Raw genomic sequence first — 15,254 nt, 5'->3', positions numbered from 1 at the left:
AAGGAAATAAATTAATAAATAGTCTTGACCATTTTGGAACAAGAAAGACCAAATGATCCTAGCAGTGGAGAGGATAAATCCACTGGTATCCTTTCCAGCCTTTTATGGAATTTTTTTACAATAGAGTATATTGTCATGTAAGTGATTTGTGTTTAAGCATTTGGGTTTACAGCTGAGTGGAAAGGTTGGAACAGATTTGGCAGTTCTGCCCAAGAGGATAATATGTTCCACATGGTTGCCAAGGCTAGTCTGGAGAATTGCCAGTGGATCTACAACCATCCATCAAGCATGAGTAAAAAGCAGTGGGGAGCTAGCACAACTCCCCAGCTAGTTAGGTACTTCTGCCTTTGCAAAGAGCCTTGCTGCTTATAGCTCAATCCTTCTCTCTCTAAAGATGGGCTGCAGATATCTATACAGCATTGGTGACATATGTTTGAAAATCTAACCAGAACGCAATATTACAATGCAGTAATTGTCAAAAACATTAGTCAACACATTTTCACACTTATAGATATTTCCCTCCCTTTGTTAAATTTAGTTTTTAAACTAAATATTGTAATAACTATATATGTTTAAACTTAGTATTTGTTGTCCTACCCAGTTTACTGTTGAAAACATGCAACAGTGACTCACAATGTGTGAGCATATTGTTTCCACTCCTGCACAGCCAGTGTAAGAGGCATGAAGGAAATTAGGCCAGGACTGCAAGGAGGGGCTGCTGCTGCTCTCCCACCTGCTCAGCCACACTTCTCACAGTTAGCTGCCACAAGTGATGGGTTGAGAAAGTGTGCCAGGTACATTTGGCAAGGCATCAGCTCCCACTTCACCAATACAGGACAAGGTCTACAAATCAAAACTTAGACATAGAGGGGGTATTTTGACCCAAACCACATCAGGAAATTAGCTTTGCAGCTATTTTTTTTAAACTTAGACAGGTATCTTTAGTAAAAAATTGCACAATACTTTATGTTTACCTTAAGTGCCTCATCTCCTTCCATATGAAATTCTCAAAACTAACACTGCATCTCACCCACAATGGCTGGAGAGGGAAAGCTTGAAACCCTAAACCTCATAGATGGAAAAGGTAAAACATGTACAACTCTTGGCCTTCAGGTCATTATAATGCACTTTTTTTTTTTTTTAATAGCAACAAATTCTGGTGTGCTGGCATGGGCAGTGCTATGCAGTTCTGTAACCTCAGATATGAGAGGAAGTCTAAATCTACCTCCAATACAGACTGCACAGCTATGTAAACCACCTGCATCTCTTCACCTATATACTTTATTTATCCTTGTGCAATCTTCTGCATTAACAGTTGTTAAAAGACTATTTCTCAGAAGGACAAGTAATAAGGGAGGAAAAAGGTAAACAAACCAACAATTCCTAATACATTGCAACAATAACTGTTTTCATCTCCAAAGTAATAAGATTGTCAAGGCTTGAGGACACTTCCAGATTTCACAGACAATATTTAAGACCCTGTTATTTTGGGGGTTTTTATTTGTGGGTTGGATGGAGGGGATGTTGCTGTAGTAACTTCACCAGAGGCAGGGCTGAGCATTAACTTTTGATTGCCCCTGGAGCGTCTCCGTGCCATCCAGCATTAGGGTATCTAACAGGTGCTCTGCACCACTCTGTGGCAGATCCTGTCTTTCTTCAACTTTAGAGGGTACACAGAAAACCAATCTGCTACCTCATTCCTATGGAGGAGGCCCAGACTGCCTAAATTGCACTTTGTTATCCCTCAGAATAAATATTTCCCTAAAACTGCATAAATAGCAGATTTAATGAAGCTGGTACCTTTGAAGACCATCAGAATGAACTCTTTTCTTGCAAGTTCAGGTTCCTAAATGAAGCTGGGGCAGATTCATGCCTCGGTTTTTCAGTTATATTAATTTACACAAACATGCTTGCCTTGTGCTGGGAAATTTGTCCTAGTATTATTGCCTGAAGAGAATCAACAAACTTCTCATAATTATATCTGCACAGATGTATCTACTGAGAAGAACTGCATCACGTCAAGTGCTCTGTGTTCTAGGGACAGTTGTTCCAGCTTTAATTTCCAATCAAATGGGTCTAGGAGCTCAGTACTGACAATAATTTCCAAGTAACATTGTACACCCCCCATACCCACTCACAGCACCATTTCATGTTCTTTTCATGTGTGCACAAATGGTTACAGTAAGAGCCAGGTAAAAATGCTTACACTGATTGCTAGCACTCAGTGAGAGTGCCAGAGAAGAGTAATTGAACCAGCTAAGACATTTTCTTACACAGGCAAATACAATCCAGCCTCTCTGTCATCAGACAAGCTGCTGGTGTACTGATGGATGAATGATTACATGAAGTAAATTCATATAGAAGCCTTTGGAAGCCAGGCTGATAATGGTCATCCACTCAAAATTATCCACGGAGAAGCAAAGCACTTTTCTCACACTACCATGCCAGTGTCACCCAGTGCTGAGAATCACCCATGAGCTGCAGGGAGGGTGTTCTCCCTGCCTTCAGGTAGGTCTCTTGGGTTTAATGCACTTAGCAGTTTAGTTGGAGATGCAAAATAATGGAACATAATATATAAGGACACCTTTTACTATCACTGTAAAAATATGGCTCAAAATACCCACAGAAGTTGTCTTGCTAAACAAAATAAAGTCATTTTTACATAATCACTAATCAGAGAAAAACTGCAAAAGTGCACTCAGATATTGGTGTATCTGGGGTAAGAGAGCCCTTTTTCACTTCCCTTCAGTTTAGATGAAAAAGTGCAGATTTGAGGAGTAACATCTGCTGTCCTGCTCTGTTCATTGCAATAGTATTTGAGCTTTGAAAACCAGTAGCAGATTTACTCTGTTAATACCCATGTGTTGTTTGGAGAGCTGAGGACAAACAAAGTGAAGTGAACTGATCAAACAGAGTGAAGGCTACAACCAAACACACCTGAGGCCTCTGCCAGTGCTTCAGACACAGAATGGCTCAAGCACCTCAAGTGCTCAGTGCCCACATTCTCCTGCCTCTCTGGTGGTACATTAACATCATTTTTTCACTGGATAATGGCAAATGCAAAATATTTTTAAAACTGTATTGTCCTTCTGGCTCTCACCACAGGCCCTGTGATTAGCGCACTTCTTTCCTCCCCCTCCCCTTCCTCTTATTCAAACTTCCTTCTAGTATTCTCTCATTTTAGAGGCTCTTAATTAAAATAAGCTTCTGGTTTTCCATATACTAAATATTTTATTCCTTATAGCAAATATGACTAAGTAAAACTACCTTAGTTCTAAAACTACTAATGGATAATCTATTTAAAGATCCATAGAATAAAAATTGATTTTTTTTTTCCTTTTTCTCATCACATCCTACTTGCTGTAGAGTTCTCTGGCCAAATGACAGCCTTATACAAAACATAATTTCTGGGCAATAGCTTCTCTATGACTATAAAGTATGCAGCAAGTAAGACCAGCAAAGTTTTCTAGAATCAAAAGTATCTGAGTCTATAAATAATGAGTCCTAATTAGGGATCCTTTATGGAATTCAAGAAATATTGCTTTTTTAAAAAAATCAGATGTGTTTTCACCAGCAAAACCAAAAACATCAATGTTGCCAGGACAAAATTCTGCCACTAAATCAAAGTCACAGCACTTAGATACAAAACTAATTTAGGAATGCCTGTGCAAGTGAAGCATGACTATTTTTCATTAAATGTCTTCCCTAATCACATTCCTCTCTTTTCATACTCTTTCCTTTAAAGAACACACCATGTTTGGAGAAGCAAGCAAGTTTCAAATCTGCAGGGGCTGCTGCAGGTGAACACTTGGTCAGCTGAGCTGCCCCACCCCACCCCAGCACTGCTCAAGACCTTCCAGGCACAGAGACACCAAGGTGCCCCTTGCCCCAGGCTAGGGAGCTCCAGCCCCTTTGGAGCACTCCTGAAATCCCACACACAGCTTCCCTGTCTGTTCCTAGCTCCTGGTCCCATGCAGAGCCTGACTGAATGTTTCTGCAGCCCATGTATGATCTCCAGCAGAGTCAGTGAGAGGTCTAGGCTAGGAGAGAACCTAGGCTGATCCATTTCTGGAGTCTGTTTTGTACTCCACCAGCAGCCAGAGCTGCTGTGTTAGAGAATGTCACAGGGTACATACCTTCTGAGTCCTTGGAATATCCATTTATAAATCTTTTGCCTATTAATTCATCTAAGGAATCCCTTTTTGTCCCTGCAAGTACTCTTGCCTCCTGGCAACAAGTAGCAGAAGTCCACCTTCTGTTAAGGGAAGTACCTTTTCAAGTCAGTGCCCCTCAGTTCTTGTATTGGAGAATTTGGCTGAACTCTTGTATTGTATTCAGCTTATTTACAAACTTTTGAATTATACATAACCCAAATACTCCCTCCTGCATTTCTGTCCCAGCTGAGCAGCCCTACATTTCCGTCTGTGTGAGACACTGGTAAATACTTAACAAAACTCATATCAGCACCAAGGCTTCAGTGATCCAAACAGTGACTCTTCACACTCTGAAAAGTTACAGTTATATCCTACCCTTGATTTCCTACCCTTTATCAGCTTTCAGTTTGCAAAAGAAACTTTTCTCCAGTATCCTGTCAACTTGGTTTTTTTGTGGAAGTCTAGATAGGCTGAATCTCTGGTTCTCCTTCATACCCTTGCTCATTTGCACAATTATGCAGCAGATAGTGAAGCAGAACATCTGAATCAGTTGATGATTATTCATGTACTCAGAGGTCTTCTTCTTTATTATATACTGTCATCTTCCCAGGAATGAAAATCATACCTGTCAGTCTTCAGTTTCCACAATCCATGGTATTAACTCAATCAAGGCAGTTAGCCGAAACCTACAGCAAATATACACCGATAGAGTAGTTCTCCACATATGTCTGCCATGGATCTGCTCCCTTGCTGTCTCAAGCCTGACATAGCTGCTCACACCTGTACTGTGTCCATAGAAAGCACTGTAACTGGAAAGTTCTGATTCAGGGACACTGCAAAACTCCTTGCACAATTGCAGGAATGTAAACCCTTTCTGCATTCTTCCTAGTCTTCCAAAGCAGCTTGGTAAGATAGCTCCCAGTGCTCTTTTCCAGTCATCAAGTCCCAGAATCAGTGTTGCTGAAACCTGTGTCTTGGCTCAAGTCTATTGACAGCATTTACCAGAAGATATCTTTATTTTTTTTCCTTAATTTTGGAGTCATTAAAATGGATTTTTCCCTTCTGGCACATGCAGTTCAAAACAAGGCTGGCAGCTACACCTCAATAGCTCTGACACTTCTGCTCCAGAACCTGCCAGCCTCACTGTCTGTTTTGTTCTGTACTGCACCTTGTCAACCCTTGCTGCTGGTCACTGTAATCATTTATAGTATTTTTATTTGTAGCTGTGTCAGCTTGTTTGCCTGAATCTACAATCACCTTGAAAGGTCAAGGTCTGGCATTAGCCACTCTTCTGCTTAGCCAGGTCTTCAGCTAAGTGATCTCTTTCTGAATTAGGCAGCACCTCCATTTAACTTTCACTCTTGTGTCTTTCCACTGCAGGACTGCCAGAGAAACACAACAGGACATCACTGCGAGCAGTGTCCAGAGGGCTTCATTGGTGACATTGTCAGGGGAGTGCCTGCGTTCTGCCAGCCCTGCCCCTGCCCCCTGCCAGCTCTTGCCAAGTATGTCCAGAGTCTTTGCTTCTCTTTGATTTAGGTTGGCTTTGGCCCTTTCCAAGGTGGGGTTAGCATCCCCTCCTGAATGCAGAAGACAAGGGATGCTGCCCTTGGAAAACACAGGGGAAAATAAGAGGGCTACCAGCTGCTCGTGTTCATAACCAGAGGAAACAGCATTTCATTTACAAGGTGTAAAATATCTCTAAATGCTCATACTAATTCTTACTAAGAGGGAGGAGAATGAGCAAGTTCAAGTTCACCCTTTTATGTAGAAGAGATTATTCACTTGCCTGGTTGCTTTTTAAAATCCCTTAAAGAACAATTCTCAAGAAAGGGGGCATCAGACATTTATGTAGCTGAGACAAACAGGAAAAAAAAAGAAAAAAAAAGACAGAAAGTTCAATCCATGTCACCTGAGGGGTAAAACCAAACACCAAAAAAACCATGACTTTGCAGTCCTTTGAATCTACAGCAGCTGGATCTGGTTAGCACAGTAACAGTTCAAAGGAAAGTGCTGGAACCCTGTGACAGAAACAGTGCCCCTTCAGCTGATGCCCAGCTACTTTTTGGGTAAGAAAATCTGAAGCCTAACAGAAAACCAAGACCAAGTCAAAGAACTCCAGATGTTATGTGCTTTGTGCCTTGAGAAAAAAAAAATTTAAAAAAAATGGAAAAAACCCACACAAAACTACAAGCCACAACCAACCATTAGAAATAATTAGTGGCATGTGAGTCATGCAGCTGAAAGAAATTATCAACTTCCTCTTGCTCACATTCATGCTCTGGGAGAGAGGTATCTATGCACATACCACCACAGGGAGATGCTAGTAAAGAATTGCCAACAGGCTGATGCTGTTTTTCAGGGAGCTATCTATTACTCTTGGGTTGTTTCCCATTCTGTTTTCAGCAGAACTTCACAGTGAAGGGAATTTCTTCCCTATTGTATTTGTTTGCTGTTGCTATAGGATTATTCACACAACCTTAAGGCAGAATGAGCTGCATTTTGCTCAGCTTCTTGGGGCTCAGACTGGCAAAGGAACAAAATCACTCAGGCCAAATTCCCACAGATCCCTTCTTGGCTTTTGCAGTGAGCTGCAGACATGTGAGAAGGGCCATGGGGTGAAAATCAGCTATTGTTGAAAAACTTCAGCTTTGCCTGGATTACAGAGAAAATCCTCTAGAGACAGTGGAAGAACCTGGCTTTGCTCACATGTAGAAAGGCTTAGGAGTGAACAAGCTCACAAATGAAGCAAACTATTTCTTCCAGTTTTGGTAGCAGCTGCGATGCCTGAAAAATTAGATCAGCAACAGTGCTTTTTTTTCTTGGTAAAGTGTTTTTTGTAACCTTTTGGGCACAGAGCAACCATTTTGGTGTAAGCTGTTCTCTGAACTACAACCTGAGCTGCACGTGCCTGAGTAACTATCACATGAGCCTTGGGCTCTACCAAGCAAGGTCAGTCAGGCAAGGTTTGGTGTGTGCTCCCTACAGCGTGACTGGGTCTGCATTCACCCAGACCCTGCCTCATCCTGCAGACCAAAGGCTCTGCAGAGGTGCAGGGAGTTGGATGCTTCACCAGACCACTGAGCAGGGCTCGGTGCAGTGGAATCAGCAGGGACTGGGGCTACAGATTTTCTCTGCCAGTGCTGTGGGAGATGGAAGCAAAAGCCAAGGATCATTCCCAGTTTCAACATGCTCCTTAGCTAGGGACATTATGCCTCTCCTATTCCACCAGGGAGAAGAAAACCTTGAACCCCCAAACTCATGGGATTGGGAAGAGAGAACAAATGTTTCAAGAAACCTAAATGTAGATGCCTCGGTTATTAGCAGCAATACATGGCTTGGATTTATGAGCCTCAGGGGTCCCTTCATCTCAGAATACTCTGTGACATTGTCTCCCCTTTGAAACTATGTCAGTAAAAATCCACTTCTCTTCCTCAGTTTTCCCTCAGAAAAGTCCTAAAGGTAATAATTTAAGGAACGTTCCATCCCAAGTTGCCTCATACCCCTATTTAAAACATGTGCAGAAATTGCCTGTTCAGCTTCTTGCATGAGAGAGACCTGACCACAGAAATAGTATTCAGTTGGGGCTGGAACTGGCAAAAAATAACTGAGCAACATTAAGCTTTACTAAAGCATAACTAAATTTGAAGAAAAAATGTACTTTACTAGTTTTTTTTTTCAATTTTCCTTCATTAATCCTACTACATATAAAGAGTAAGGCAAAATAATAACTCTACCAGAAGTAGAGAAGAATTAAATGGCTTTAAAAAAAGAACTTCCAAAGGATGTTGTTTTGTACCCTGTTTTACTTTGGAAATAGAATACCGAATCTGTAAACTGACAAGACTCACCAGATAGATATTTTTTTCCAGGAATTCAGCAGTGTCTCTAGATTTTCTGACCAGACTATCTTCATATATCTTCTATCCTGGGAACTTGTGGAGTAAACTTTTGGACATTACACATGGAGTGTAATGTCATCTCTTTGGAACAAAAAAGGGAGGATGGAGTTTGCTCCACAGCCCACCAGATGTTACTTCTTTTCAAACCCAAGGGAATTATAAAGCTTTTTTTCCCCCTAAAAGTTCACCAAAAAAAAAGTATCAAACTTGAGGAAGATTTCAGCCTTACTTCATAACTTAGATCACAATGTGGTTTTTGCAACTACGTGAAGGAATTAGACTTTGTTAAAGAAGAGGAAGCCTGCCAAACTATTATGACTTTCTCAACATGTTCTTGTAAAAGCCACAGAGAAGTTAATTTGTGAGTTCTTCTGTGAGAAGAATCTCATTTTAAATTCTCTCTGGCTTTATCAAATGTTTTGAGACAGCAGAGATTCAGGAAGATTTTTTTTGTCTCTGTCTGTCCAACCAGTTGAGAAATGCTGTCAGGAACTGAAATTATGTGGAAATTCTTGCACCTTTCAATGCTGTTTATTCCTGGAACAAGCAGTGCATGGACCAGGCACCTTCCCACTGCTCTGAGTTTCTGTCCTGTGTGAAATGGATGCAACCCATCCACAGCTGCCCAGCCCTGTATGACTGAGGAGCTGTGTTTTAGCAACCATGGGCCTGCAGCTGGAAGCTGCTGCCACTCACTACTCTGGTTGCATTCTAGTGCTGGCAGAAATTTATTCACACGTGTTGCAAACTAACTGGAAATATTTTAGGACTGAATCTCTTTTTTTCCTGTAAATATATTTAAGCCATGTCCCTCATTGTGTTTGAAATGCATATAAAATTTGCACATTCCACATCTGGCTGCTGCTGTTTCTTGGGTCTCATATTTGTTTAAACATTTGTTAAATCCTGAAAACATAAGGAAACAAAGGAATCCATTATTTAGAATCACAGCAATAAAAATTGCAACCCATTAATGCAGTCAGCATCACTATTCAGCATGTTGGTCTCAGAAGAGGCTGCAAACTATTTCCAGTTTACTTGGAAAGATGATAGAGCAGCCTCAGTTTCTGTAAACTCAGTTACTCTGAATGAGGACAACATTACTGAGGTCAGTTTTCACCACCAGGAACTTCCAGACTGGAATTTGAGAAAAAGTGTAGGATTTGCATAGGAAACTGCTACACCTATTCTAGAATCTCAGTTCTTGAAGAGCTCATTGCAGTGTCTTCCAGAAACAATATTTTACCCCTCGGGTTAATAGACAGGAAGCAATTAGGCTCACATGACATACACATCTATCTTAAGTCCCTTATCTAAAGTGTGTGTATCGAAACCTGAAGTTGTGTTTGCTCTGCACTGCAAGACAACACTTTTCATACACCTATACACTTTCATACATCTATATTTATATAGGTCCACAGTTCTATACACCAATTAGTGCTTCCTGAACTAATTTAAAGTCTAAACAAGGGTTATAATATAAATTATGTAAAAAGCTTAACACCCATTCAGCAATGAACAACCAAGAGCCAGAGTTCACACTGCCAAACATCCATATTGTAACAAAGAAACATTCCCAAGTGTCTGTCATTGCCTGGTATTCTAACTATTCATCCTAATGAAATTCCAGCTTTGCAGTCTCCTGTTACAGAAAAAGTGGAAGTGTGCGTTGCGTCTGCAAGGAAAACTATGCAGGACCCAACTGTGAAAGGTAAGAAACTCATAGGATGACTTGCTGGTCAGCAATACAGAAGCCCAGAATTTTTCAGGCAGTCTTCCCATACTGGGAGGTCTTATGTGCTTGTTTTCATCAGGTAGAACAGTCCCTGTTAAATGATCTCATTCAGTTCCTACTAAAAAGCACTAAAATTTTCTGTGGAGAAGTGTGAGCATTAGACAAACATCTACATATAATATCTTTTGAATTAGTTCTTGCACTTTGTATACCTTCATGTGGTGACCTTCCCAAAAGGAATGCAATTTAAAAATGCAAAATACAAATCAGAAGCAGCAGCTGAAGTGAAAAATATCCAACACATTGATGCCCCTTTCAATTCACCCCTCTAAAATATCTAGCAGGTTTCTATCAAATAACTTTTATTTGGAGAAAGGAGAAAATCCACTGTCAAGTCAGATTCTTAAAGATGCAGCTTTTTCCAGTTATATTTTAAATGCACTTCACAGACATGATTCAATAAAGTCAAGCAAACAGTTGTAGGTCGGTGTTGCTTTTGAACTTTCCCTTATATCCATAAACAATTTCCAGTAAATAGTCCCTAAATAAAAAAGGATACAAATAAATTGAACTACACAGCAGATATATAACTTCATGTGCTGTAAGACTCTCTTACTTGTTATGAACACATATAGATGATGCTTAAATTAATGTCAGGGGCCTGATTATAATTCAGAAATTGTCCCTGAGCAGCCAATTAATTAAAACAGCTCTAACACAAAGACTGAGGGATATAGGATGGCTCAGACAATGGCTTCCTGAACATCTCCTTTTGTTTTCCCCTGAAGCCCCTGAAGTATTTAAGTCTTTAGTCAACTGCCAACAACAGGCAAGCCTAGAATTCAAATGATACTTAATGTAACTGTCAGAGGAGGGAGAAAAGGGATGCTTAAGATGCAAAGACAAATCAAAATGAAAAAGGTAAGATGAACAATGAGTAAAGGCTTTTCTCCTTACAGATGATGCAAAAACATCAATCTATTACCTCCACATCACTAAAATTATGACAGCAGCAGTGAAAGCAGATGGCACCAAAATTAAAAATCCACCCTTGTTTACAGGCCCACGGCTGTATTCTTTTGTTCTTTCAAAATGTCAGGTTTATACACAAAGGATAATGCAGACAATTAGAAGGTCATTGAGGTTTCTTAATGGTTATTAAAATGTCAACCCAGACTACAAGCAATACAAATCCTATGAAATGAGTAGCAGTAACGCAGAAAGAGCAGAAAATAGTTTTGTTTCCCAATGGCCACTACCCAGTGCATCTGTCTCAAGGACGGCAATGCTGTGCAGAAAAAGCTACAGAAAGAGATCAGCCTGTCCTGGTCACCACTTTAAGACCTTGGCTAATTGCTGGGGTAAGGTGCAAATAATGTTGAAAATTGTTTCAAAGCTGGACGATGCATCACTTGCACCTGCCCACTTGCCAAAGATCAAGTCCCTACCTGGCACACACTGCTGCTGGGCATTGACACAAAAAGGTGGTGTGAGTTCACAGAGGCCCCTGCTAGGAACTGAGAAAACCAGCTTCCCAAATTGAAATTTAGGAATTAATCGTTTTTCTCCTGGATTTCAGCAGTAAGGCATCAGGGTGGTAACTGATGACATGCAGGCTTTGTTAATGCACAAATGTTAAAAAAAATCTGAACAAATTACATTTTACTGTGCAAAGCAAATAGATGAAAAAGTTATTTTGGCATTGCCAGAGAAGAGTGAGTTAATTTCTTATTCACTGATAATTACAGGAAGCAACTATGGCTGCAAAATGAAACAAAGACAACCTTGCAGTTTTATTATGGGAGAGAAAATATTATTTTTAAGCAAAAAAGGGTCATTTGTTGATACAATCTAGGAAAAGACATTTACTGCAGGCCTCTTTTTCAGGCCATAAAGTGCATAGATGGAGCAGTAAGTTTCCGGTCAGTGGCCTCTGCACTTTTCACATTCTACCCACAATTCAAAAGAGGTTAAATGCCTCAGCACTATAAGATGTACTGAGTGGCAAAGGGAAGGGGAGAGTTACACATCTATTTTCAGCTCTGAAGGTTTCTTTTTGCTTTAAGCAGCTGCTTCAGATGAGAAGTTATGGCTAATAAAAGTGAGTCATAGAGTCATAAAAGAGTTTGGGTTGGGAGTGACCTTAAAGGTTATCTGGTTTCAAGCCCTGCCATGGGCAGGGACACCTTCCACTAGATCAGGTTGCTCCACCCAGCCTAGCCTTGAACACTTCCAGGGATGGGGCATCCACAGCTTCTCTGCTGCAACTTGTTCTTGTGCCTCAGGTGGTCATAAAAACGCAGCACTTGTAAAATATATCTGTGGGGATGTAAGGAAATGTCCTCTATGCTCCTGGCAAGTGGACTGAACAGTTTATTTCAGAAAAGAAGGGGGGGGGGGGGAAATGGCCTTGTCCTGATGACAGGGCAGACATTGCAGGCTGGTGGGGATGGCATACTATTGCTGGTAGATGTGGACAGAAGTGAGCAAAAAAGCTGGTCTGACCCCAGCCCTATTCAGCGGCCTCTGTGAACCTAGTGGCCATATTAGATAGATGATAATTTGGAAAATACCTAACTACAAAAAAACAAAAAACTGAAATCTTAGAAAATCATAGCAAGACTTCTGGCATGACTGACTAGTAGCTTTACCCATCGCTGCCTGCTCTAACTCCCATGGGAATGGGGAATGATTCAACCAAATCATAATCATAAGTGACACTCTGCACTCAGTGTTCCACTCACAGTTCTTCAGGGGGTGCACAGAACTGCTGGCCACACTTTAATTTTTTACATCTGGGTCACCTAAATGATAAAAATCTGCTCCAAAAATCCTGGCAGTGCTGCAAAGAGACAGAAAGAGGCTTTGTCATTGACAAAAGCAGTATTTGAGGCAGCCAAGTGGTTTATATTAAGAGGCTTAAAATCTTATGTGTTTCTACTGTGAGGATTCATGACTGGAATATGAACAAAGCAGTGTTAAGGAAATTACTCCCTATATTAATAAATAAATAAATAAATAACCAAACAGAAAATGTAGGAACATATCAAAACTCGGAGCTTTTATCAGATCTCCCACATTTTCATGGTTCAGACATGGCAGAACCTAAATTTGACTGCGTTCAGATTTTAGAAGACAACAAACCTTGGTTTAGGTACTCAGCCACAATCTGAGAAAATTAATCTGAACTGCCTGAAGTGTTCACCCTCCCTGCTTACCAACGGCAGACAGAAAAAACAGCATCTTAAACAGGACTTTGGACAGGAGGCAAGAACAACATGGTAATAAAACAGAATGAACTACAATAAATACTCTTTTCCTAAGTCATTTTAGCAACTATTCAATCCTCCAGTTCCTTCAGCATGCAATTGTTACACCAACCAGTTATTCTTCTCCTGGCAGGAATTCTTCATTTCCAGTTTTGGGGTATGAGTCCCTCTTCTCTGAGCTCCAGGGTTCTTCATCTTGGGCCTTCCTGTCAACACATGGTGACATTAACAGGACACCCTGTACTTCCAGATGATCCCTCCAGTCCATCAGATATTGCTCCATGCTTCTCCACTGCCAGCTCCCCCAGAGAATCCCTTGCTCAAGGATGCACTTTCAATAGCACACCATGCCCACCCCAGTGCTAGCTCTGCTTGTCTCAAGGGTTGCTTTGCAAAAGCTCCCCTTGCTTGTAGAATTAAACACATTCTCTGATATGAGCAGAAACATCTTTAACTGAGACACTTTCTTTACAAATAACCAAATTTATTACTACTTCTTTGCTTAGGGCCACTGAACATCCAGGAATGTTACATATCACCGGTGTGTCTTACTCTGAAAAAAAAACCATAATATCAACACATCTCACATTTTAAGATGTAGAAATTTCTCAACTGAAATGCTTCCCAAACATGAGAAGACATGATAAGAAATTTGGACCTATTTCAGGCCTTCACTGGCGTGCCTGGTACCCACCTCCCTCTCTCCCTCTGCAAACCAAGAGAGGAATCCTCCCTTCCTGGTGAAGGCTTTCAGCCTTTTACCCTCATCCAACAGGAAAACATCAAACAGATCTGAAAAACAGAGTCTGGTTCAGGGCCTATTTTGTATTGCAAAAACCAGAAACCGCCCCAATACCTCATCATAGGAGTATTCCTATAAACCTTTCCTGGTCAGTACTTTTTATGTACATTTATAATAGAAATAAAATATGAACTTCCTCTGAGTTTCAGAATCCTGAAATGCAGTCTCTTATCCCAGTTTCCTATGTAACACAATATAGTTAGCGAGATGCAGAGCTGAAAGAGACCAAAACAAACACTGTAGAGCTGCCTTGCTGCCAAAGTAATTCTGTCATAGATTTTAAAACAATAGGGAGCAAATAATTTCACTGCTAAAGACACACACAAAAAATAAATTAATTCAGACTGGTATGCATGAGATACCAGGGGTGTTCAGGAAGGGGAAAATATATAACAGTACAGATTGACATTAGGAGCACAAAATAGCCTCTGTATGAGTAAAGCTCCTAATTAGCTCTCTGTCCATTAGAAGCTGCAGTGTTCAATTCCTAGTAACATAAAGAAGGTCAGAGAGAAAAAGGTGTCGCAGATAGGAATGTCACTGTTTGTCATTGCCAGTGTCGCTCTTCCTTTCAGGTGCGCCCCTGGTTACTATGGGAACCCTTTGCTAATTGGAAGCACTTGTAAAAAATGTGACTGCAATGGCAACTCAGACCCAAATCTGATTTTTGAAGACTGTGATGAAGTGACCGGTCAGTGCCGCAACTGCCTGCACCACACCAGTGGGTTCAAGTGCGAACGATGCGCTCCGGGCTACTATGGGGATGCCAGATTCGCTAAAAACTGCACAGGTATTGTCTGTTAGTTTGGTGCAGCAGAGCTGAGCAACAAGCAGCACAGCATGGCCTGTGTATGATCTCCCAGAAATCAGAGATGCCTGAACCAATTGTCAAATACCTGTGGCTCTGGGAGGGAGGTGATGGGATAATTTGGATGCCTGTTCAGTTGAATCATTCCAGGCACCAGAGAAATATCTCTTTCCATCTCCCGCGAGCAAGTCTCAGAACCCAGACTCCAACATCTCTGATGCCTGGGCAGGTTTAATGGAGGCACTGTTGTGTTCTGAATCTTGTTTCAAATAAGGTTTTGTAAGAGTTCTTTGGGCAAAGTCCTCACCTTTGTGCTTGTCCACACCATGACCACTCAAGCTAATTGGTGGTGCTTAAAGGCTTGAAAGTATTTTTTGTGGGAACAGGATCATCCTTTCTGTCCTGACCCAATACCCACTCACTTTCTGCTATTTTCCACATTGCTAATATATTCTGCACTTCCCTACTAGTCTGTGTAATCTTGCTGGTCACTGTATTTTCACACAAGAGGTGACTGTACTTTCAGGGTCTGGTAAAGTGCTACCTATCTAGAGTGCCTCAACAGAACATACCTGCACAGAGAG

General features: G+C 41.0%; 1 protein-coding gene across 1 annotated transcript in view; it reads left to right on the top strand.

Moving 5' to 3' along the window:
* The window catches only part of LAMA4 (laminin subunit alpha 4), a 95,899-nt gene that overhangs the window by 26,537 nt on the left and 54,108 nt on the right, over window positions 1–15,254 (top strand). The window contains exons 3-5 of the mRNA XM_062488741.1: window positions 5,535–5,659; window positions 9,687–9,767; window positions 14,438–14,652. Coding sequence (XP_062344725.1) covers window positions 5,535–5,659; window positions 9,687–9,767; window positions 14,438–14,652 — 421 coding nt within the window. The remainder of the gene's footprint in view (window positions 1–5,534; window positions 5,660–9,686; window positions 9,768–14,437; window positions 14,653–15,254) is intronic.

This window comes from Cinclus cinclus, chromosome 3 (genome assembly GCF_963662255.1).
Source record: "Cinclus cinclus chromosome 3, bCinCin1.1, whole genome shotgun sequence".
Lineage (NCBI taxonomy): Eukaryota > Metazoa > Chordata > Aves > Passeriformes > Cinclidae > Cinclus > Cinclus cinclus.
Note: the sequence above shows the minus strand (reverse complement) of the source record. Positions and strands in the feature narration are given on the sequence as shown.